Genomic DNA, 26841 nt, shown 5'->3' with positions numbered 1-26841 from the left:
GGACAGCTGCAATTTTTTAAAATTTCGTTTCATTATTACATTTTATTTAAAAAAAGAAAGAAAACTTTTTAAAAATGTTTGCTTTAAGAGGGTCCAGTAGTCAAGATATATTTTCATTTAGTGGAAAAGCTTTGTTTTTTGGGATAAGATTAATGCAGAGCACCATGTAATATATATACTTTCTCCCCCTTCTTCTTCCATTAGGGCCGTTTCCGCCGGGAGAATTGTCAGGCACTGAGCACAATATAGTTATGGACAACAGGCAAAATTTCACAGAAGATAGTGAGGGGCACAGCAGCAATTCAAATGAAATTGAAGAGCAGGACAGTATTACAGGTAAAACATTGAATATTTTTATGTATGCAAAGAGTTTTGTGAAATATTATCACATTGAAGCCTTAGGTGTAACATTTTTGCTTATACTAGCATACAGATCCTATAAAATATATGTTTTCAAGTAATGTTTCTTGTAGCAAAAGATTATCATTACTACAAAAAAGAAATTGAAAGAATAAGTTTGGTTATTTCTTCACAAACATGATATGCATTTGCCATGTTAAGTTGTGTTGTAAACTGAAGTGTTTTGTATAAATTAAAAAAAAAATCTATATATTGTCCTCACTGGTGCTTTACAATGGAGACTAGTAGGGCATGGAACATTACTGGAAAATAAAAGCTTAAAAACTTGCCAAATGCATCCAAGACAGTTGTCAGATTGTCTATTTGCTTCTTGCGATTATACACACATTGTAAAATAGTTTATACATGTAATTTTTAAACAATGAAAACACAAAAACAAAATCACAGTAAACATTTCGTTGCCACGTGGTTGGTTTTATTTTGATTTACTTCTGTTTTTATTTGAGAACTTACTCAAGCAAATAGAATTTGTATCCTTGCCACAAGAAAAATAGTACTGTACCAGGAATATGCGATAAAATCATTATTTCCAGATGCCTTTTATTTTGACAAACATGCATTTGAAACAAAGAAGGCATGTTTTCTTATATCAAAACTTTTGTCCCTTCATCAGTAACTTTTTAGGCTTTTATTTTCTTGTGGGTTCCCATTTTCCATTAACCTCCATTGTAAAGTACCACTGAAGGCAAGATATTTTTTTTACATTTATAGAAAACACTTAACTTTATAACTAAATGTAATGTGGTAAATGTCTATATACCATATCTGAGACTAAATAACTTGAAAAATGCAGAACTTTTAATTAATTTACTGAAAATAAAGCTGCAATAAATGTGTGTATGAACACACTATGCAGTCATGAGAAATAATGAATAAAAAATGAAAATAGAAATACTGTATTGTATTAAATTTTGGAATATAACCATTGAGTCTTCACAAGGTTCTAAAAATGGATAAATCTAAACTTGTGACAAGCAACACATTGCATATTTTATTTTGTCATTGTTTTTTCGACTAAAAAATATAGGCAATAGAAAAGTCATGTGTGATAATGAAAGTACACCCATACTGTTTCTCTTATAGTTTAAAGAATAAATAGGGGGTGTAAATCCCGTGTACTTGATGAGTTAATAATCAGAATGGTTTAACAACACAGAATTAAAGTCAAGCCTTTGGCAGTTCTGTTTGGAGCATTCAGATTTGTGGTAACAGCATTATTTGGTTAAAATTAACTAAAAGTGGGTACAGTTATAATATTATTACCAAACAACTTGAAGTTCATTATATTGAATTTTTTTCTTCCAACTTTTCCATGAAATGTACTCAGTTTGTTTATATAATGCTCAAAAAAAACCTCGTTCGGTATATACTGGGTGGTTCAGACCTAATTATGCAGATCCAGATTGACTGGATGACTTTGATTTATGTAGGGACGATTCCAGTTCAGAGCGAAGACGATTCTTCATGTCGTCAGTTTGCACACTTCTCGATGGTGCTGGATTTTTCGGGTGATTTTCTATGTAACAAACAAGTTTATAGTGTAATGAAAATTGCATAATTAGATCTGGACCACCCTATATAGCTATGGATCTATATGTCCTGACAATATGGTAAATGTAATTTTTCATGATTCTATCTGAAGAAGGACTGAACATGTGTAGCCCTTATGAAAGTATAGCTGGGGAAAAGGCCGTTTGTTTTTTTAGAACAGCTTAGCTTCGGTTTTTGAAGCTACATCAAATGACTCACAAGATTTCTGAAATCATACCTACTGGAGAGAGAGACCAAAATCGAGGTGTTGGCTTACTTTGCATATTACAATGTTCAGTGGAAACCAAGTACAGTGTATCATCACAAGTATTTCATTCCAACTAACCCCTTATGCGCTAAGGGTTTTTTGGCATCATGGTACCTAAATTATTTACGCAAAAATAAACCGCTGTTATTTTGTTAATGTAATAAAGGAGCTGCAAATAAGTGAGCAGTCATGGGTGTAACGTTATATGCATTAAAATATTTGCTTCATACCAATGTTATCTACAGTAAATAAAACACATAAAATTAAGCATTTTAGGAATTACTCTACATAAAACTGGATTTTACGGTATGTAACCAAGGCATTTTTTGATACATGCGCCTGTAATCAATTTTCTTTTGTGCCCCAGTCTGTTAGCTATCATCGTACCAAGTTTAGACTTCATATCCATTAACTTACACTGCTTGGCACAAGATGTCCTCCATTTTGGAAAAAGTTTGGTGTCCCATTTTGGAAGCACTCAGTCTCTTGTACCTAAACAATCTCTTAGTTTATTTTTTAGGGAAAAAAAAAATATATATATACACACACAAATACAGTATATCACACTTCAGATGAAAAAAATGTGTAACTATGTATGTATTATTAAGTACTTAATTAAACCTTTACTTTCAAAATTATTTTTCATGACAGTCCTTGAAACAATTTCTATTTACCACTAGACACAGAGAAACCTGTTATTTTGTACATTAGATTTCGGGTTTTGTTTTCTTCTGCAATCTGTTTCACTTGCCCTACAAAGGTTTGAAGTGCTTTTTGTTGCTTTTTAATCATTAGGTGTACAAGATTTTATTCAAGTTTTGATTCATCAAAGTAGTTGCCTTTTGCTGATGTAACAGCCAAACTATGGTAACAGTTTTGATTCAGAATGCCAGGCACTCTGCAAGTCACCAACTCTGCCTCCAGCAAAAAAACAAAAAAAAAAAACCCCAGACCATCACACAATGAGGAAACCATTCTTTCATCAGGATACAAACACTGATTTTGATTCATTGGTCCATAAGTAGTCCACAGCTGGTATTTTAAGGCCCTATTTTGTCCTTTAAGGAATGGCTTTCTTACTGCCACTTGCCCTGTGCACAAAGTCTCCTCTTCACAGTAGAAACTTAGCCTTGCTTTTTTCAACCACTATTAAGCTGTGCACGAAACTGTTGGTACTGTGCAGCACCACTCGCACAAGCTGGTGAGCCTTAGAAACTCGTCTTCTGATTGGCTTGTGAGTTTGGGTTTGCCAGATCTTTTCCTATCAGATTTTCTTCCAGTTTCCAATTGCCTTTGGATTGTGTAGGACACCATACTCACTGACACTTTCATTTATATATTTTTTTTTATATAAATATATCTAAATGAAAGTCCTACATTTCTAAGGATAATAATGCTCAGTCTCATTAATTTGTTAATTGCCAAAGCCTAGGTACACAGCAAAGATTTGTTTTAAATAGGAACATACTGTCTGAGAGCATTTTCAGCATGGCACTGGCAGTAGCAAGAGTGGATTTGTTATCAGTGATGCAGCATTCTGGTTTGTGGATGTGAAATGGAAAGAACCTAACAAATTTATTAAAAAAAAAAAGTTCTAAACTGCTTTGATAAAGAAGTCTAGAGAGTTTGAGGACTATGATGAGCTGAAAAAAGTGCAAACCCGGCTAAAGAAATAAAAAATGAGAGAATGTAAAGAATATATTGTTCAACAGTTTTTAACTTTGTCTCTGTAGAAAGGTGTAGTCTGGTCTCAATGGTCATTGCAACTCTTAAAACAGAAAGTATATAGCAAGCTATATGAATTACCTGCCTTCATAAGGTACTTGAACTGAATTTTACAATGCCTAGTGCTTCCAAAGTAAACAGCCTTTTCTGTGAACAAATGGACACTGCTACAACATGAGTAAGACGCATTTTAAAATGTTCAGGTGATAACACTGTACAGATTGCTTTAGAACCACAATTTTTTATTATGGGCAATCTACTTGTTTTTACATTCCCTTTGTCGTGAAGGCACAGTGTGCATTTTTTAATCTTCATTGAATATTTGTATTTTTTTAAGCTAAAATAAAAATGAAATGAATATGAAACTCAAATTATTATTTCAATATAAAAAAGTTGAAGCAAGTAAGGGAAAAATTAAATGGTCAAAAGTTCTTAAAACTAAGCTGAACAGTTGAACTTAAATAACATTTATTGTTTTATTAACAGTAACAGATAACCTTTATAGTTAAAAACCTAACTGTAATTCATATAAAGATAACTGGACGTTAGTCTGCATTACCTATCTGCACACTGTATTATTCATGTAAACTGTGTATTACTCTTGTATTTCACAGTCGCCAGTGTACTGTATATACATTGGTATTTTGTAGGTACAGCATCTTAAGTACTTCAATTATGTAGCTGTCTTTTTGTAAACTGTAAATCTCAGTAGCTAATAATTTAATAAAAATTAATGAAGTAACTTAATTTTCCAGGGTGTTAAATTAAGTGGGTACTGCACAGTATACCATTTAATTTCTTTTTCCCATTCTTAGGGTCATTTCCTTCAACAGAGCTTGCTGGCACTGAGCACAGCATAATGATGGCAAACAGGGCAAATTTCACAGAAGATAGTGAGAGTCACAGCAACAATTCTCATGAAGCTGAAGAACAAGAGATTGCAGGTAAAAAAAATGTAAGCTTGTATATTGAAGCAGTAATAGAACTTGACCCCAATATTACTTGTAATTTTAATTACACCTCAAAAAAATTTTGTTTGTGATAAGTAAGTTAACATTTTCATTCATTAGGACCAGATTTTTCTCGCATCTACTTGTGGTATTATTTATGTGGTTACTATCCAGAGCTTCTGACCATAGATGAGGGTAGGGATGTGGAACTAGTAAATTCTATGTTTTGTCTGAAGATTTACCTAGCTCATCATCACCACCACAGCCTGGGAAAACTGCTGCTGCTACACCACTGATTTGTTAGTCAATTTCACAGCCTCCTATTTCTTCACTTGTGAAAAAGACCACATGATGCTGGAATGCTTCTCTTGAGGCTGCTACTCCCCTTTTATTTGCCGAGAACAAGTCACTCTTTTTTTGAGGCAGGACCATGACTTAAGATGTGGTACAGCTGAGTCTCATCCCAGTTGCATTGTGCACAGTTGTGGTCTGTTACCATGTACAAAATAGGTCATAGTCTTACAAGGCCAAACAATATCAACACCAACAACTGCAAATTGCAAAGTTGTCCTTGCCTCAGTAAGCTGTGTACTCGCCAATCCTTTCTATGATTGGCTATTTTGTGCAAACAAACCCTTGAGTGAGGGAGGAGACAAGATGCCCACTTAGCAGAATCCAGCTCTCATGCTGAATGTACTTGACCTAATGGCAAGTATGTGAACTCGTGCTCTTCAAATGCTGGATGGCAAGTAGTAGCAACTCTGAAACACCCTGATTTTTGTAGCACATCTTTAACAATATCATAAGCATTTTTCAAAACACCCCGACAATATGCAGCACTTTCAGTATTTCTGGTTGGATCTCACCCCTACTCAGGCCTTACTGCCACACATTTTTTTTCCAATGACTGCAGTTACATCAGCCACGAAGATAGATCCAACTACATCCAAATCACTAATCCCTTCAAGGAAGGTGTAAACAATATGTTTAGGAGTTCTCTAAAGTCCTCTTTCAAAGCTTTTGATAATATCCTCTATTTAGGCCACCCACTGTTGCTGAGAACAGTGTGTATGATGTCCTTCTTACCATTTTCAAGCTGTTGGTTTTCCAGAGACACTGATTTTCAAACACTACCCAAAGGCCTTTACTACTGCAAAGCCTGTTAACCGTCTTGCAAACGTGTACCTCTGGCAAATCTGGAAATTCTGCTGCTTACATTGCATGCAATACCTCTTTTTTTATCTTGACGGTTTGCCTTGTCACTGATGTTTATCAAAGGTTTTTAGTCTTGCGGCCAATATAGAAACCAATATCCTTTTCACCATAGTTCATTGCAGCCGCTTCCACTCCTAAACTCCTGACCATGATCCATTCAGAGTCTGTGCCCCTGACCTCCCCAAGTTGTAGGAGAAGTACCATAAAAAATGAAAGTTTAACTCTTCACAATAAGAGGCATCTGCTAGTCATTACCTGGAAAGACATAGTACAGTGGAACCTCGGGTCACAAATGTCTCTGAACACGTACAAATCGGGTTACGACCAAAAAGTTCGCCAAATTTTTGCATTTGTTCATGACCACACACTCGGGTGACAAACAAGCCAGTTTCCCTTCCGGTTCATAACTGCCGATGTTTTCTGCACGTGTTCAGTCTCTCCTGTGCATTCTCTGTGAACTCTTTGTGCTCCATTTCATTTCCCTTCTGGTTCATACGTGCCAGTGATTTACGCACGTGTTCAGTCTCTCCCTGTACAGTACATTGTTCTTAGTCAGATGTGCATCGCGCAGAGGGACTTTAGCCTAAAACTGTAAACTCCTGTCCACTCAGTTCCTCCTCACTTCCTTCATGCCAGAACTCGACTCATGCAAGGTTAGTTTTCTTGTTTATGGTTAGTTTTTGTATAAATTACAGATTTTTCAATTTTTTTTTCCCTGTGCTTAAAACTCATTAAAAAAAGTGTTTACAGCGAGCGGTAGATAAGGCTATAGCATGAACTCTTGCAATGTTAGTTTTCTCTCTTCAAGGTTTTCTCAGTGTTATTTAATGTTTTTACATTGTTTACTGTTACACAGCACATTCTATGGTATGATTAACTATTTTTCTGCTTAAAAATCTTTAAAAAAAACATATTTACATATTGCTTGTACGGTCCGGAACGGATTAATTGTATTTACATACAATCCTATGGGGGAAATTACTTCGGGTCGCAACCAAATCGGGTTGGTGACCAAAGTTTTGGAATGAACCGAAGTTCCACTGTACCTATTTTGGTTTCCCAATTCTTTCCAGCAGGTGCTATGTGCATCTAATCTTGTTCACCACCAATTGGTAACTAATTAACAGCTGACCATCTCCATTTATCTAGGTGTCTAGAATATAAGACCTTGGGTCATATGATGCAATTAAAAGTCCATCATTTTGTATTTCCTCAAAGGTACTCCAATACCAGGAACCCCTATTAGCATCCATGACTTCCAACATGTTTTTTAAGGACATTTGGTGACTAGAAGTAATAATTTGCCACTCAATATGGAAAGCCATTCCTCACAACTTTACTTCTTCATTTATCTTCTCCATTCTGTGTGATCATTGAAATCTCTGAGCAAGACTACAAAGTCTGTAGATGGTGCTCTTTCATGCAGCAAACCCAGTGCATCTGAAAAATTTGAAAACAAACAGTTGTTTGGAAAACACAGGCAAACAGTCAAGGTTTCCTTCTGTGCAACGTGTTGTATTGAGACTAACCAGAAATAAAAATGAAATGTGCAGCAACTAGTCCTGATTTTATGTGTATTCTCACACCCAACAGGGATCTCTCACATGGGACAGCCCTAGAGAAGGAGGGAGAGATTCCACCCTTATCTGACAACTCTGACTTAAGAGCAAGTGCTGTACATAGAAGAGTGTCTAACTACAGTCTGAATGGCCTAATATAATTACTAAATTTAATTGAATTTGACGTTTGTTTATTGCTATTCACATACCCATGAGCCCTATTTTTGTATCTTCATTCTTCTTCTTTTTCCTCTTCTTCATCTTAGCGTTGTCCTACTGGTGCTGCGTCCACTTTTTGGATCACAGTATGCCATTTCACACAAGTGCTTAGCATGGAAATAGTTGAGCGATATTCATGTCTGTTCTGATTGTGTCCTGCCATCTATGCTTTGGTCGTCCTCGTGGGCATTGGGCATGAAATGTGAAGTGGTGCGCGATGTCAGCAACGATTCTCTGTGCTGCCCATAGAATGTGTGCATACCATTGAAGTTGCCTTTTTTTGCATTTTCTGTATGCTTTTATATATTCACTACTGCATGCAAATTAGCCAAAATTACCATTCAATCAATGCTTGGCATCAGTTTTTCCAGTGAGGGAGAATTTTTTTATTTTTTTATTTTAAAAAGCATGTCAAGAACAGGAGCAAATGTGAAGATTATAATCATTAAGTCATTGATGGTGGTGCACTACAGAGGTGTGATTTTTGACATACACTAATGTAAGATCATTATACGGATTGTGCCATTTTGTGAAACTGTTATTTTCTGCAATAGATTTAAGGTGACAGTCACAATATCTGTTGAAAGTCTTAAGTTCACACCACACATTTAGTTAAAAAAAGGCAGGCGCCTTTTAGATTGCAGGACAGTTTGAAACACTCAAGGTGTTTAGAGAAACATGCAGGAAGTGTACCACAGTTGAGTTTTATTTTACATTCAGTAACATATTATACATATATTGTTTTTAATGTGTATTTTGTCCTTTTATGTTTTTAAAACTAATTTTAATGGATAATTACATTTTTTGTTTGATGTTTACAGAATGCACTGTATGGTTAAGTCTATATAGAAATATATATTGTATGTGAATTCTGTGCATTTTTTTCATGCAGTCTAAGGATGTATTGTGGTATGAGTGTTGGGATGTAAAAAAAATGGCAAACATGTACCCTTCCTCAACAGGCAATTCAAAATGCACCAGCACAGCTTTTAATAAAACCTGCCAAACAACCAATAAAATTTTGGTTTTACAAACTGTGTTGAATTCTTTATATTTTATTACTTACAACTTTTTTGGGGACACTTACACTTCTGTCATGTCACCACTTTGTACCCCTCATTGGAACCAAGGGGCCTAGCCCAAACCTTAAAAAAGGTTTAGCTTAGTAAGCTATTACAGTAGGGAATGTGCAGTCAAGAAGAGGTAGTGTTCTCCTTGAAACCCATATTCATCCCATCAGACTACCAGTTAGTGAATCATTATTTATCACTCCACAGAACGCTTTTCCATTGCTCAAGAGTTCAGTGATGGCATGCTTTACACCATTCCAGTCAGTGCTTGGCATTCCAAATAGTGATCTTAAGCTCATGTGCTGTGGCTTCTTGGTCATGGAAGCCCATGTCATGAAGCTCCTGACACACAGTTCTTGTGCTGAATATTTTGGAACTCTGTTGCGAGTGATTCAACAGATGATAGGCAATTTTTACATGATATGTGATTCAGCACATGGCTGCTCTGCTCTGTGAGATTCTGTGATCCACCACTTCATAGCTGAGCTATTGTTGTTTCTAGATGATTCATCCTTCACAAGAATAACACAGTTTACTGAAGCAGATGTAGCAGAGCAGAAAATTAAAATAATTAAGATATTACTTGTAGCAAAAGTGACATCCTATGACACTGCCACTCACTGAGCTCTCTAGTATAACCCTTTCCACTATCAATGCTTCATCGTTTGAACTTGATTTTGTGCACTTGTTAGCAACGTGTGCAGCAGAAACACCAGGGGCCTTGTGAATAAACGGTGTGTACTTACAGAAATGTTCAGAAACGGTTTCATCCCAAGAACTTTAAACACAATCAGTCCAAGTGCTGAATTACCTTACTGTAAATTTGCACTTCAGTTATAATATTGCACAACCTGCGCCACTTTATAAAGTGCGTATTTTACATATGATGACGATATCATTTTTAAGATGAAATGCAGCAAAATATGTTGATTATATTATACAGATAAAACTAACTTCATTTAAATAATCTGTGTTGTTAATAATTAAACATGTGAGGAGACTGTGCCGCAGCGCTAGCTAGTTCACAGATTGATCCTGATTGATTGCTGTATGCTGGAAGGATAAATGGACAGAATAATTAAACACATGCTACGAAGATATTTCAATGTTCCTTAAAAGTTTTTTAGAATAGTTGTTGTAAGCTTACAGAAGGCTTAACGTCTATTACAGTGCTGATTGTGTGGCGATTGGGTATTTGGAGAAAGAAAACTAAGGCCAGGAACTGGGGGTTAGTACGTTTGAAAGAGACAGTACCGCCCCCGTGTTCCCATGTTTAATAACATGCTTTCATTCCTATCATCATGAAAAAGATATCACATATACAGTACATCTCAGTATTTTAACTGAGACAGCTGTAATATCACAAATGTAATGGATTCTTTGTCCTGTCAGAGGAAGAGAAAGCCGGTTTAAGAACCACGTAGTGATTTTTGTATTGTATTGACCCCCTACTTTTGACACCCACTGCACGTCCAACCTACCTGGAAAGGGGTCTCTCTTTGAACTGCCTTTCCCGAAGTTTCTTCCATTTTTCCCTACAAGGTTTTTATTGGGAGTTTTTCCTTGTCTTCTCAGAGAGTCAAGGCTGGGGGGCTGTCAAAGGCAGGGCCTGTTAAAGCCCATTGCACTTCCTGTGTGATTTTGGGCTATACAAAAATAAACTGTATTGTATTGTATTGTATTGTATTCACACACAGAGCACAAAGAAGATCAAATACAAAACAAAGCATTTAACACATTACTTTAGTTAAGATGGGAATTGAGAAACTAGTAAATTAATCGATTTTAAGATGAAGTTTATGATGTTCTGCTTTAATGAAAAAGTAAACTACGTGATTAAAGTGGAAATTTCCTGCTTTTTTCCCCACTCTGTGTGCCTATTTTTTTTTTTCTTTGTACCCTAATACACTTTCATATGACACTCAGACGTTGGGCTACGACTCGCCTTTTCACGGCACCTTGGATAGGTGACAACTTTTTTTATTTAGGGTACTGTGCGACTTTGTGAACTTGAGCTTTCGAGTTTCTCTGACACTTTGTCACTCGATCAACTTTCCTTTTGTTGATTATACCACTGTTTAAACCAACAAATAGTAAGTTTTTCCTTGCCTCAACTTGGTATTCGCTGAAATTATTTTCTCCCGTGCTTTTCCCATTGTCTTTTCACAGAAGGCTGAGCTTAAGGGCTATTTATATTGATTTGCATATTCATAGAGGCGTAATTCTGAGAGGAGTTTGGGTGGGACAGAAGGCGCGTGCACGAGCATTACTTAGCACGCTGACCGGGATTTATGTAGTGGAAGAACGTGGAAGTTGGAGTACACACAGATTCCTGCATCTAGATTTTTCTGTGCGTAAGCACATTTCGGCTTTTGTGTTTACATCATATTAGTGCGAATTCTACACACAGTGTTATGCATGTGGCCCCTGATATCAGTAATTTGGAGGATTTCCACATAGTTTTGGCCATGTAGTATATAAAGCTATTCAACAGTGCAGAGTGACCATATTGTATACACTTTTTGATCAAGCACTTCATTCCCATTCTTGAATATATTCAAGCTTTGAATTGTACCAATACATTCTAAAATGGGGTCCCACTGGCTGCAAGATTTTGACCAGCCAACTTCTTCTTTTAACTTTAGATTAGAAAGCAGTTTTCCCTATTACTATGGTGTGGTGTCAAATAATAACACTGAATGTAGCAGTCATTTATTTTTGTGTTTCGTGGGGATAATTTAAGTATTTTTTCAATGGATTTTAAAAGCTATTCATTATTATTTTCAGGTGTTCTGGTTGTTTAAACAGTTATTACAAATCTGCACATTAGGCCTTCAGTATTTTATGTCATTTGTTCGCATATTGTCTCTCATTGTTAGGCTGTAATTAAAAGAGCACACTCCACTGAGGACTTGAAGCATTATGTACATCTGAATCTGTTCCTCTGAGTGTTGCAGTCATGGTGGCTGATGGAGCAGTCCTTACACATGATACTGCATTTGTGACCTCTTCGGCCAGATACTTTCAGCAGCTGTTTAAAGCCGATCCTCCAGCTAGGGCGTTGGCTATCTCTTTGTCCACGGTTCTTGAGGCTGATCCTCCAATTAGCTATGAACGACCCAATCTCACTGAGATTGCACAGGTGGTCATCGAGCTGAGTGTAGAGAAGGCTGCAGGGATCTGTGGTATCCAGGGTGAAATTCTTCAGACTGGTGGTAAGGCTGTCCTCCTGAGATTACAAGCAATCTTTGCTTCCATTTGGGAGACTGGCATTATCCCAACTGACTGGAAAGCGGGATTTGTCATCCCTATCTGGAAAGTGAAGGGTGATCGCCTGGATTGCGGCAGCTACAGGGGGATAACACTGCTGTCGGTGCTGGGTAAGGTCCTTGCTATTGTCGTCCTCATTAGGATCCGTGATCACTTGCTCACCTACCAGCGACTGGAACAGTCTGGTTTTATGGCCAAGTACTCTACTATTGACCACATCCTGGCACTGAAGGTCCTTATGGAGCGCAAATGCAAATATCGGCAGAGTTTCTTTGCAGCCTTTGTTAATTTTTATAAAGCGTTTTGACTCAGTTGATCAAGCTGCCCTGTGGGACATCCTGAGACTTCACGGAATCCCCTCAAAGTTGCTGGATATCATGGCCAGCCTGTATAGTGGTACTATGAGTGCTGTGCAGAATGGAGGCAGCCTTTGCATTTTTCCCAGTTAATTGAGGTTCATCAGGGGTGTGTTCTTGCTCCTACTCTGTTCAATGCTTGCATGGACTAGGTGTTGGGCAATGTAGTGGGGTTGAGTGGCTTTGGGCTATCTGTTGACAAAGAAAGATTCACTGATCTTGACTTTGCTGACGATGCTGTGGTCTTCATGGAGTCAATGGAGGCTCTGATCGGGGCTCTCAAGAGACTGAGTAAGGAGTCTGAGTCTCTGGGCTTGTGAGTGTCCTGGATAAAAATCAAGATCCAGGTCTTTAATGACCACTTAGGCATAGCCATCAGTAGTGTGCTTGTCTGCAGAGAGAATGTCTACTTTGTCGAGAGGTTTACTTACCTCGGCAGTTACATCCATGTCTCTGATGACTCTTCCTATGAAGTCAATACATGGATGGCGAGAGCATGAGGGGGGTCGTGAGGTCGCTGGAAAGGGGTGTGTGGCGCTCCCGATATCTACGCAGAAGGGCAAAGTTCCAAGTCTTTAGAGTCCTGGTACTTCCTGTCTTACTATATGGTTGTGAGACATGAATGCTATCCAGTGACCTGATACAAAGACTGGACTCCTTTGGCACTTTTCGGAGAATCCTTGGGTACCCCTGGTTTGGCTAGGTGTTGAATGAGCGGTTGCCCATGAAGTCCTGAATGAGTTAGTTACAGTTCTAAGGCTATGTGGTGCGATTCCCAGAGGGTGATCCGGCTTGCAGGATCCTCATTGTTGAGAACCCGAGTGGCTGGACCAGGCCAAGGGGATGCCCACATAACACCTAGCTGTGGCAGATATTGTCATTTTTAGAGGATGGGACTGTACTGCCTGTCTGCCTTTGCCAACCAGGATCCTGAGCAGTTTCGTCATGTGGTGGGTGTGGCAACACACTGTACCAGTGCATGCTCCCGGACCTGACCCGATTCCACTGAAAAAAAGATGAAGTTCTTAGGAAAAATAACAGTTAAACATTTAACGTTTTACACATTTAGTGTTATTGGTATGCTGTTATTTAGAAAACTGGACTTATGTTAGTTTATTTTTTATATTGGGTATAAAAATTGTTTAAAAACTTAAATTTATTTTGGACTTTTTCAAAATATTTTCTCAAATTCAATAGCCATGTTTTCTGCATTAGGTAGTGTTCTGTTTTTTTTAAATGTTTTAATTTATTTATTTTTTGTTGTAGATGAGAGTGAAAGTGATAATCCAGGAGAAGACACCTCTTCAGATACCTCTGGTGATGATGCCTTAATGTCTCCAAAGACTATCCAGTCAACTGCTAATGATGGATACGTGAAACAGGTGAATTTAAGATTTTTTTTTTTTTTTGTATATAGTTTTGCATCATTGCATTTATTTTTTGAGTGGTTAAAATTTAAAGATTTGGCCACACTCTTGAGTTAGTGATATAGAATGTAATTTCATTTATTTGTAGGTTACATTTACATAATGCTTATTAACAGTAATTTACAGTGACATGTAGTAATAATAAATTCCAAATAGGCTTGAGGTTGCTTTAAAGTGAAGTGTAAAAAATAAAACTGTTCAATTTATTTTTATTTAGCATTCTTTTCTGGGTAGGGGCACATAGGTATACTGTAGTAATAGAAGACTTAATGAGTAAAACGAACAAATCATGGCAATAACAGTAACATTATAAAAAGACATTTTAAAGTATGTCTACTTCAGTATAGTCTCAGTGTATTAGTACATGCCATAAACTTGGTGGTGGCTTGCAGTTGAAGCACTCACTTCTTTCATTTTACAGATGCCCAGTGACAGCCATTCTTCAAACATTTTTTTCTTATGAAACCATATCTCTCTACATACAATAGACTAATTAAATTGACTTTTCTACAATTCAGAAAGTTTAAAGTTGCCTTGTATAAGTCAGTATGATGCAACACAGGCTCACTTTCCTTATATAATATGGTAGATGTGTTACCCTGTTTTACCCAGGATATTTCATGACTTTGGGCTTCAGTTATAATGCTGTCAGTTAATCTGATGTATAAGAAGTACTGAAGTACTTTTTAACAAGTTACTTTTCTATATACAATATTTGCAGGTTTTTACCAAAGGCTAATATTATTGGCAGGCAGTATGGTGTAATAGTTAAGCATCTGGACCTAGGACTTCAAACCCTGATGTTGTGGATTCAAATCCTGTTACTGAAACTGTGTGACCATGAGCAAGAATAAAATGTCCCTGCTTTGCGTAGTAGTTTGGCTTTTGTTGATGGTCATTACAAAAAATAAATTCTTGTTATAAACAATATTTATGTTTACAGCCTGCACATTTAGGCATTCCATGTAATGAATTGAATGTTTTTACTTTTGGGGTTGTTTTCTTCAGTGCTTGAAGTAGAGGCTTCTTAAAGGGTCTGGGGGTCTCAGTTTAAAATCAGCAGATGAGGATGTGTATGTAAAGAATTTTGAAGAACAATAGAGGGAGAGAATTGGGCATCCTCATTCAAAGTAAGCAGATGTGCATTTAAATGTAAACAATTTCAGATTGTGGTGCGGGAGCCCCCTTCCAAATTCTTTAGATTCGATTGTATATTACAGTGGAGTAGCCTGAGGGGGAAAACATTAAATTTATAATATTTGTCACCCTTGTCCTAGATCTAAGAACTCCTCTTCTGCCTCTGCTTCTCTGTCTCTTTTCCCTTTTGCTCCTGGCAAAGCAATACCAGTGTTCATAACCACAGCATCTTGTACTAGGACACAAGATTTATAGCTCTTGCTAACCATTGAGCTTTTCTAAACTTTTTCTTTTCCATTACACACCCCACTGTACACAGTAAGCATGATTGCATCTAGTTTTTTCCTGTCCAGGACATGGACTCTTTTTTCAGTTGTCCATCCACCTTATTGGCTAGTGCTGCTGTCAATAGCTTCTATTGAGTCCTTAATTGGCATAAAGTCCCCTTTCAATGTTGCTCAGAGCATGTAAGTTAACTTAATATTATTAAATATCAACTGATAAGAAATTTATCAACAAATAAAAAATGCATCAGCTAATTTTCTTTTTTCTCTAATGCAACCAATCAAAGCATCTCATAGCAAACATTTAATTTTTATTGTAAGTGACAATTTTTACCATTAAATATTGATATACTGAAATGTCCTTTCCTAGCGGATACCTGCTTGCTTAGGTGTAAAAGCATGCCAAATTTCAGCTTCTTAACTAAAAGGATTTTTTTCTTTTTTTTTTTTTTATTTATTTATGACTGAGTAAGTTAGTTTATTTTGTAGTCAATTTACTAGTTACATTATATTCAGATTAGAACACATCTCATCTGGTATTTAACATTTTACTGAAAACCTTTTGAAAATTCACTGGTGTTTACGCTGTTCTTATCAGAAAAAGCTGAAAATATATATATATTTTTTTTTTAAAAAGCACCATGTTATGTGTTCTACTCATTTCCTTTTTTCCAGTTCATTTTTGTTGTTTTGAGAACGATTACACATCCTTATTTAATTTGTAGAAAAGTGTTAACCACTGTCAGTCTATTCCCTACTCGTTACCATACTTTATGGTGTACTGCATACTATTGGTAATGTTTAAAGTTTTAGAACACCTCAGTTTTTCCAGTTTTTTTTTTGGAATTTACAACCTACAGATATTCTGAGCAATTAAAGTAAATGAAGCTTTGCAAGTTGAAGCAAGCAGTTTGCACAGGTGTCTCAGCTTCTGTTGATTACTTAACCTTTTGTCTGTCTTAAGGCAGAGTTGGAACAGACTGTGTTACTACACCCTTTGAAGTACAACTTGGATAATATTAAACTGTAGAAAGTGGTAGATTCTTGTGATAAATGCAAGAAAACTGTAACAAATTAAATTAAACTTAGTATTAGCCTTAGGCCGGAATTATACTTCACACGACGCATGCTGCAGCGGACGCTCCTGCTACGCAAGCGTTGTAGTGTTTATACTTGCGCGCGTACTTTACGTAAATCTGGAGAAAACCACCAGGTGGCAGTGCGAGATATTATCGCGGTGAGAACATGTTCGGCTTCTCTGTGTTGTGAATTGCCTAAAACACCTATTAAATTCCGATAACACTTTACCGCAATATCTCTGAAAAGGATGTTTATTGATTTAAATCCAGGGATGTATATGTCTATTCCAGGAAGCATTAAGCACGAGTGAGAAACAGCCCCTTGACGAGGCCTCAGCTCATCACAAGGTGAATACAAGCACACACATACACTAGCGTCATTTTAGCGGCACCAAATCCCCAAATCTGCATATCTTTGGAAGGAAACCGGAGCACAGTGTGGAATACAAGCAGGAAATACCAGCAACAAAACTCCCTGCGAGACAGCAGTGCTATCGCTCCGCAACCGTGACACCCCCATGTGTGTAATTATTCCCCCATGTGTGTATTTATTAACAGTATTCATTATTTAAATGAAATTATATGTAAAATATAACATACACATTTTATTGCATTTCATCATGAAAGTAATATCAAGTATAAATCTAAAGATTCTAAATGTGCAGAGAGTTGGAATATCATACATTTAATTTGTTCTGTTTGGCGATCTATTGCTGCTTTCCGCTACTGAAGCAAAATGCCGACATACAGATGCATTCGTGGTGCTTTTATATTCAAGCGTCGCATATTCCCGATCGTAATGACACGATACATTTTAAAAGTCTCACATACCATCTTTTGTGCCATCTATTTTTTATTGTTTTACTTTACCTGCTGTCAGGTCCAAGAAGCTCGTAGCGATTAAAAATTGGGATGACGTTTATGACCGTCTGCTTTAATGATAATGTAAACTACGAGGTTAAAGTGGACATTTCGAGATTAAAGCCGAAATTTCCACTTTAATCACAAAATACACGTTTTCACCGTGTCCTTTATTTTTTTCTCAGTGGCTCAAATATAACGCTATACATTATGTAGCTGTTGTTAAGTTGCAAAAATTTAAAAATAAAAAAGACATATATAAATGACACGATACATTTTAAAAGTCTCACATACCATCTTTTGTGCCGTCTCTTTTTTTTTTTTTTTTTTGCAACTTCACATCGGCTACATAATGTATAGCGCTGTATTTGAGCCATTCATCAAACAGCAAAATGCGCACATCGATCCCCGAAGGATCTCCATAGAGGCTTGCTGTCAAATGTGGATAGTAAACAGAGACTCTGACGTCACGTTCCGACTTTTAGCACGCTGCGCCCGACTTTTTGCTGGTACTGCAACTCGCGCACGCGTCGCGTTAATTTCTGAGGACCTGCTCGGAGGACGCATGAAATGAACGCTGGGAACGCGTAGCAGCCATGATGCGGGCGCGTACGCGTTCTGAGCGTTAAGTATAAATGAGCCCTAATTGTAATGACACGATACATTTTAAAAGTCTCACATACCATCTTCTGTGCCATCTGTTTTTTTTTTTTTTTGTGCACCTTCACAACACAAACAGAATGTACAGTGCTGTATTTGATCCACAGAGAAACAAAATTAAGGACACCGTGAAAAGGTCTATTTTATGATTAAAGTGGAAATTTCAGCTTAAATCTCAAAATGCTAAAATGACGCTAGTGTATGTAAGTGCTTGTATTCACCTTGCGATGAGCTGATGCCCCGCCCAGGGATTGTTTCTGCCTCGTGCCCAAATGCTAGCTAGAATGGGTGCATCCCTGGATTGGTTTTAATCATTAAACATCCTTTTCAGAGATATTGCAGCAAGGTGTCATTGGAATTTAATCGATGTTTCAGACAATTCACAACACAGTGAAGCTGAACGTTTTCTCACCGTGATGATATTTCGCACTGCTACCTGGTGGAATCTTCCAGATTTATGTAAAGTATGCGTGCAAGTATGAACAATAAAACGCTTGCATAGATGTAGCGTTAGCTGGAGCATACACTGCACCACATCTCGTGAAGTATAAACCTGGCTTTAGAAGTGTAGGCCTTTGATTTGGAGAAACTATAAAAAAATAGTGGCAGTGAGCACGGTGTCCTACTATTGGAAACTGGAAGAAACTGAGTCTGCCACATCTTTTCCTATCAAAGTCACAACCCAATCAGAAGACACATTTCTGAGGCTCACCAGCTTGCGTTATAGGCACCTCACAGCACAACAGTTTGACCACTTTATAGTAATCGAAAAAAGCAAGCCTCAGTTTCTACTGTGAAGAGGAGACCTTGTGCTGCAGATTTGACAGAGCAAGTGGCAGTAATGAAGCCATTCTTTTAAGGACAAAATAGGCTCTTGAAATGCCTGCTGTGGATTACTGCAGACTAGAAGAAAGTCTTATGGACTGATGAATCAAAATGTGAAGTCTTCAGTTCATCACACACTTCTTCAGTGTGTGATACCAATTGTCAAACATGGAGGAGAAAATGTGACCATCTGGAGTTCTTTTGCAGGAGGGGTGACCGGCATTCTGAATCGGAGGATTCACAGTTTAGGTACCTTTTGCTGATATAACAGCCACTTTGATGAATCAAAAAATTGAGTAAAATTTTGTACATTTTATTTGTTCCATGCCTTGATTTCATGAAACATTAAGAAATTGAACTGCGTGTTAAAACCGAGGAGTTCTAAAGCGTCTTTTCGGTACAATAAGTCCCATACATACGAACAAGTTCCATTCCGAGATCACTTTCGCAAGTCCAATTTGTTCATACATTCAGCAAAGTTAGCCTAGGCACGAACACAATGCAGCCCTCAGCTCCTATAGAAAACATGTACTGTACATGCACAGCTATTTGTAACTTAATATTTGTATTTTTTGTTATAGATTTCTAGTGCCTTTGTTAGCAAGAAACAACCACTAGCGAACAAGCCTATATATATATATACACATACAGACCTAGCATATCTCTCTCACCTCAGCTGTTTATGGAAAACATGTTATTTGTACTGTATGTACAGTACAGACAGCTTTTAAAAGTTAGTATTTTTACTGTGCAATTTATTGGAATCTCCTTACAATTACCCAACCCCCTAAACCACCCCCCCCCCACACAAAAATGCGCTATGCTATGAAACTCTCATTAATGCAGACGGAGAGTCCTGGTGCTTCCTGTCCAACTATATGGTTGCAAGACATGAACGCTATCCTGTAACCTGAGACAAAGACTGGACTCCTTTGGTACTGTGTCTCTCCATAAAATCCTTGGGTACTGTTAGTTTGACTTTGTGTCGAATGAGCTGTTGCTCATGGAGTCCTGAATGAGGCACATTACCTGCATTGTGAGGGAGTGTCAGTTACGGCACTACGGCCATGTGGCACGTTTCCCCGCGGGTGATCCGGCTCATAAGATCCTCATTGTTGGGGACCCGAGTGGCTGGACCAGACCAAGGGGTCACCCACGTAACACCTGGCTGTGGCAGATAGAGGGTCATTTCCGAAGGGTATGACTGGACCATCTGTATGCCTGAGGGGTTGCCAACCAGAATCCCGAGCTGTTTTGACGTGTATTGGGTGCGGCAAGGCATTGTACCAGTGCATGCTCCCCTTCTTGACTTGAGTAATTTTGATGTACTGGTGAGAAAAAGGAATATTCTTTTGAGTTTAGATTTAAGAATCTTTATGGGTCCTTTGCAAACTGTTTAATTGTCTTTGTGGTATTAGATGTTATCGCCTCTGTAGTTGATGATCTATCCAGGTTTGGATTTATAACACAATTAAAGTCTCCATCATAATTGGAATTTGATACAAATACATTTTAGATAAAATCTTTCTCATTCACATTAGGATCATAAATATTTATCAAAATTATTTCTGATTTGAATAAATTACCCAACGCCATATGACAGCGCCCTTCAGGATCAGATACTATGTCTGATGCTACAAATGACATTGTTTTATGTATGAAGATTTCCACACCTCTAGTTTTCTTTGTATAGCTGGAGCAAAAAAATTGTCTGATCCAATCTCTTTGCAATCGAAATTGATCCTTGCGTGTCTCATGTAAAAATACCATCTTAGTATTTAGGCCTGTTAGGTGACAGTTCATAGACCCACTGGACCCTGCTCCTGCATCCACTGCTGCTAATCCAGGCTCCACCCAGTGAAAGTGCATCATCCTCCCACTACTGCAAGTCATAGGCTCCACCTAATGAAAGGATCCTCCGGAGTGTAAAAATGCCTGCTCCTGGCTGCTCAACAGGAGTGATCTTTGTGCTCCTTTCTGAGTGCCAGCCACATGCTACCTCTTGGGGCATTATTCCCGTCCACCTGCTTTGCTCCTAAACACCAGCTCACTGCTGCTGCTGCCTTTCACTCTGTCCTTTAACCTCTGATCCACTTTCCTTTGTTGACCTTTTTTCCTTTCACGCTTCCCTTAATAGGCTGGGGGAGCAGTTGCAGGTGTGTTCACCTGATTACCTCCCCAGGCAGTCAGACTGCCCACAAGTGCCAGAAAGGCAATGCACGGACGTCTGACCTCCTCGCACCAGCCCGGAAATGGGGAGTGTTCACAGCAGACCGCTCGCATCTGCTTCCACTCCCCAGTACAAGCTTGTTCTTTATTTATTTATTTATTACTTAAAAACAGCCACTCTTTTTGTGCCACAGACCCGCTATACCACAGGAGAATCAATAGTTTCAAGAAGAACATCCTTCCCATGCTTATTTTCTATTTCAGAGTATCCCTGTCTACATTACATTAACAAATTTACTAATCGATTTTATTAATCAATTTAACCTCATTTATCTGTAATTCAAGATGTCCACACAACTCTTTGAGTCGTGAGAAAAGCACTATATAATGTAAAGAATTATTGTTTTTATACAGTGAAATGGCACCAGAATAAGTAATAATGAGTTTCTCAGACACCACTATCTGTCCACCCTTCACTGGACTAGTCCACAGTATTACTGTGCATTTGCAGATGTTATTTGTGTAATTGTTGATGAAGCCAAGCTACCCCAGTGTAGCTGGAAAAAGGAGGAAGCAGGCAAGCAGACAAGTTTTTCAGCAAAAATAGCAAAGGTAACAACCTTGTTCACAGCGGTTACTGGCTTACGCCAGTGTTCAGTGTGCCGCACTAGTGTTAGTTTTGCTAGTGAAGAGGAGCTGCACGTTGCTTCTGGCAGTGCCATCCTAGGTTGCTTAAGCAATGCTGCTGCAAATGTGAAATTTGGTTCTCAAAACAATAATCGCATGGCAGTGGTCTGAAGAAACCCAAAACATCTGTGCCATTGACCTTCAATATAGGCAAACACTGTACTGCTCTTACACAAAGAAATAGGAAAAGGAAAAACTATAAGTAGTCGTACTTGTTTATATATTTCACCCCTCAACATTTGACCTTGTTATTTTAGATAACCATAAATGCTATTATAAATGAATAAACAGTGTTTTCTAAAACTATCTCCGATTACATGAAATTAATGATTATGTGCATCTTTGCATTTTTTTTCTAAATCACTTCTCACAGAAATCTGCAGAAAATAAAAGTCCATATAAAAAATGCTCTCAAGGGTGTGGGTTTGAAAGAAAGGAAAGCAGCAGAAAGAGAGAATATTTGTTCTAGTGGTATGCAGGCGCGTGCATATTTCCTAAGCAGAGAGAGCTGAAATGTAGAGAACATTGGACATATTGCTAAAGGAGGGGGAACCAGTGCCACATTCATTTGTGAATTGGAACCACCAAGAAAGAAAATGGGTCTCCTTTTTGCTGGCATCTGATTCAGAGTCTAACAATGAAACATCACTGGAAAACGGCCCACTTTCTATAAAGAGGTTTATTGATAAATCATGATTAATTTCATAACCAAAGTGTGATTAATCATGATTTAAAAAATTAATCTACTCACAGCCCATGTTTTGTGTCTTGTTACAGATACAATTCCAGATATCTGGACATCATTGTACATCAAGTTACAAGTTGGTCTTTCTTAGATAAATAAGAGGGGAGTGGCGCAATAATAGTGCTGCGACCTTGCAGTAACGAGACCAAGTTTGTGTCCTGATCCCTCCCAGTGTAGAGCTTACATGTTCTCCCCAAGTCTGCGTGGAATTCCTCCCACAGTCCAAAGACATGCAAATTAGGTGAATTGACGGCCCTAAACTGGCTTAAAATATTTTTTGGAGGGCTCCATGCCTGTGTTCGCCTTAGGCCCCAAAATGACTAAATCCATCCTTGAAAAAGACCTAAAGAAGAAGTTGGCATGGCATCACCTAACTTTTGAATTTTATTACAGGGCGGCAAATGTACAAGCTGTAAAGATCTTGAAATTGACACAGATTCATAAATATGCACAAGCCTGATCTGCAGCAGAAGTAAAATCTTGCTTCAAGAACCACCACACACAGACGTATGCAAGACATGGGTTTCAGCCGTCGCATCCCTTGTGTCAAGCCACTCTTGAACAAAAGACAGCGTCAGAAGCATCTCGACTGGACTGCTGCTGTGTGGTCCAAAGTTATGTTCTCTGATGGAAGTAAATTTTGCATTTCCTTTGGAAATCAAGGTCCCAGAGTCTGGAGGAAGAGAGGAGAGGCACAGAATCCACGTTGCTTGAGGTCCAGTGTAAAGTTTCCACAGTCAGTGATGGTTTGGGGTGCCATGTCATCTGCTGGTGTTGGTCCATTGTGTTTTCTGAGGTCCAAGGTCAATGCAGCCGTCTACCAGGAAGTTTTAGAGCACTTCATGCTTCCTGCTGCTGATGAACTTTATGGAGATGCAGATTTCATTTTCCAAAAGGACCTGGCACCTGCACAGAGTGCCAAAGCTATCAGTACCTGGTTTAAGGACCATGGTATCCCTGTTCTTGATTGGCCAGCAAACTCGCCTGACCATAACACCATAGAAAGTCTATGGGGTATTGTGAAGAGGAAGATGCAATACACCAGACCCAACAATTCAGAAGAGCTGAAGGTCACTATTAGAGCAACCTGGGCTCTCATAACACCTGAGCAGTGCCACAGACTGATCGACTCCATGCCACGCCGCATTGCTGCAGTAATCCAAGCCAAAGGAGCCCCAACTAAATATTGAGTGCTGTACATGCTTATACTTTTCATGTTCATACCTTTCAGTTGGCCAACATTTCTAAAAATCCTTTTTTTGCATTGGTCTTAATTGATATTCTGATTTTCTGAGATACTGAATTTGGGACTTTCATTAGTTGTCAGTTATAATTATCAAAATTAAAAGAAACATTTGAAATACATCAGTCTGTGTGTAATGAATGAATCTAATATGCAAGTTTAACTTTTTGAATGGAATTACTGAAATAAATCAACTTTGTCATGATATTCTAATTTTATGACCGGCACCTGTATATTAGTGGAAAGGGCATTCTCCCTTAATTTTTTTTTTTTTTATTTATACCCATGCTGTTGGCTATTCTCTCTTTCTCCCCGGTGGCAATTGAATTGTGTTAGGCTTTTGTCACTTTTCAATCCTTTTTTTTTTTTTTTTTTTTTTATAACTTCATTTTTTTCATTTTCTAGTTTGACTTTGAAGTCCTTTATTGTACAAGTTCGACCTGATTGTATGGAGTCTTATGTTGTTCAAATAAAATTGAAAATAAATTTATAAAAAAAAAAGCTTCACTTTAGAACACAATTTTATGTAGAAAATGAATGTATGTCATGATCGTAAAAACAACTTTGACTTCAAAAATATAGAACTTATTCTTTAATGAACAATATCAGAATTTATTACATAGCATCTGTTTATCAGTACTGTTCTTCATATATCACAAACTTTCTAGACTCTTTTTCAGTCTTCTCTCTGTAGGTGTGTTTCGTATACTTTTTCTTTTTTTAACTTCTGATTATTCTGTTGTTGCTTTTTTAGTGGGTAAAGGGTTTTTTACTGTTTATTTGCGCAAGGAACATCGTAATATCGAACACGCTTACTCCGATTCAGTTGTGCATGGGACTAGAGCTACATTAGCAATAGGCTACACACAACGGTATACTGTACAGTATTTCTTCTACCTAACGTAAACGCTGAAGCGAAAACTGTGCATTGCGTCTTTAAGAATATAGGTGTCTAGTGCTGCGCCGGTTTGGGTCCTTTATGGTTTTACAACTCTTGTGGTTTTCGCGGTCTTTTTAAAGGTCAGGAAGGAAGAGAGAGAGAGGGGAAGGAGAAAAAAAGCACAGATTCGAATGTTGGACTTAAGGTAAAAATACAGAGAGTATTAGTATTTTGATCACGGGGTTTTAGTCTTGTATTTATAAACGCACAGGCTGTTAATCTGTGCATGATTTTGTGTCGAGCTGCGGTTTGGATTTAGTTATGCTATGTAAACGCCTAGTCTGGAAACAGCGTTTCTGTGACAGCAACCTCGCTAAATGAGAGCTTCGGTTGGGATCATAGAATAGTTTGCCACGTTGATAGAGAAAGGCTAAAAGGCGCTTTTGTCACAAGCTGGTGAAATCTTTCTTTAAGATATGGACAGTCGTATTCATTGCAAAACATCCGGTAACTGGCAGGCCTTTACATTTATCATACTGTACAGTTTAATATATTTTCTTTATACTGTAGTGTTTTATGGGTAAAATATGGATGTATTGTTTCTATGACGTGAGGAGTGAGGGTATGTGGTGTCACTGTATAAGGGGTTTGCTTTTCGTTTATTTTTGTAGTTCGGCTCTTCATTCTGAATATTCTTGCTCTCTCCACCTTTCCTATTGGTTTGTCATTTTTGGGGGTGAGCAATAAAAAATAGACAATATATTTTTATTAATTATTTCATCTTCACGTTTCTGATGATGGGAAATCTTGAAATAACCACCTTTTAGTTGCGTTTACACAGTAGCTAAAACTTTGACGTGGTTTTTTTGGACAGGGGATAGTGGGACCACAGCAGTCTTGGCAAGGATGGAGTTATAAAAAAAAATCAGATAAAATATTGTCACTCGATTGCCTCACAATTTTTAAACGAACACAACTAAAAATGTTCCTTAGGTCCTGCATGAAATTACTTGTGTATCAAAGTAGTTATTGACTAGAGCGCAAGTAATTCGTGCAGCTTTGTTTTGCCCGAGTTGTAATTCCAAGTTGTTAGGCGTACATGTAGCATTTGTAACTCGGCAACTAGGATTTACCGTTTGCACGTGAACGCAGCAACATGGTCCAACTTGTACTTCCGAGTATGTATAGCGTTCACGTGGAATTTCAGAATCGGCAATTCGAATTTACCGACTGTTCGAGAGCACGTGAACACTGCATCACAGTGCTTCTGCCACGAGACTCCAATCTGCCTGCACCAAATCTGCCACTGCACACTTGGGTCTGAGGTCACAGCTTCATCTCACGCCCCACGTCTTCGTGCCAGTCCATACCAGGATCAAGACTAGAGCCACTTCAAATGATTGATGGGTTTTTCCTAATGAGGATATCTTCATAGGTGAGTGTTTTTTCCCACCCCAGTTTATCTATCTTACTCCTTATCTCAGTTCCAATCCGCCAACTTTAAAATAGTTTAAATTAATTTTTTAGTGTGCCATGATTTTTAGAACAATTTTATGAATTGCCAGATTATAATTATAGTAAAATGTAATGTTCAGGTCAACAAAAAACAGAGTAGAAATTGTGCTGTAGAGATAATATTGTCAAATTCTTTGGTTGATGATGCATAAAATTTCAGAGTATTAGTAAATATCTAAAAGAACTGTTCCCTAATACACTTTTATATGATGTGTATCACTCGATCTTGCTTCCTTTACTTTATCTGTCAGGAACTTGAAGCAAACATGCTGCTAGTTACTAAACTCTGGTTTATTACTTATTTAATATTGCTTAATGGGTCAATTTTTGCTAATGTCTAGTTTTCAGACTTTTCTCAGTATACTTGCAAGACTTTAAACTACAATCATATTGACAATTGAAATAGTTAATTAAGCACACATTCTCGGTCAGCCTTGTTGATACAGATGAATATGGGTTCAACAGGCAATATGTGCTTATTACAAAGGTATACTTTCCTTTTTACAATCAAACTTTTATGCAAAGTAAAACAATTGACTAATACCATTTGCAGAAGAACTGGTGATTTTTTAAAAAGGGGGGGGTATATAATGCATGCCCATCTGTAGCAAGCAATTGCACCAGGATAAATATTATTCTAGTTTTAAACTTAAATATAAGCTATAAAATGTAACATTACACCCCTGTGACATAAGTTAATTTCTTCATAAAGTCATTATCGTATAAGGGTTATTGTGTAATGTAAGT

At 37.7% G+C, this 26841-nt stretch overlaps 1 protein-coding gene across 8 annotated transcripts in view; it reads left to right on the top strand.

The window, feature by feature from the left end:
- Nucleotides 1–26841, top strand: part of LOC120535446 (zinc finger protein 821) — a 132787-nt gene that overhangs the window by 92299 nt on the left and 13647 nt on the right. For all 8 annotated transcript variants that reach the window (XM_039763308.1, XM_039763313.1, XM_039763311.1 and 5 more), the window contains 3 exons: nt 205–336; nt 4759–4887; nt 13849–13964. In XM_039763308.1, coding sequence (XP_039619242.1) covers nt 205–336; nt 4759–4887; nt 13849–13964 — 377 coding nt within the window. The remainder of the gene's footprint in view (nt 1–204; nt 337–4758; nt 4888–13848; nt 13965–26841) is intronic.

This window comes from Polypterus senegalus, chromosome 9 (assembly GCF_016835505.1).
Source record: "Polypterus senegalus isolate Bchr_013 chromosome 9, ASM1683550v1, whole genome shotgun sequence".
Classification (NCBI taxonomy): Eukaryota; Metazoa; Chordata; class Cladistia; order Polypteriformes; family Polypteridae; genus Polypterus; species Polypterus senegalus.
The sequence above is the reverse complement of the archived record's forward strand: the minus strand, read 5'-3'. Positions and strand labels throughout refer to the sequence as shown.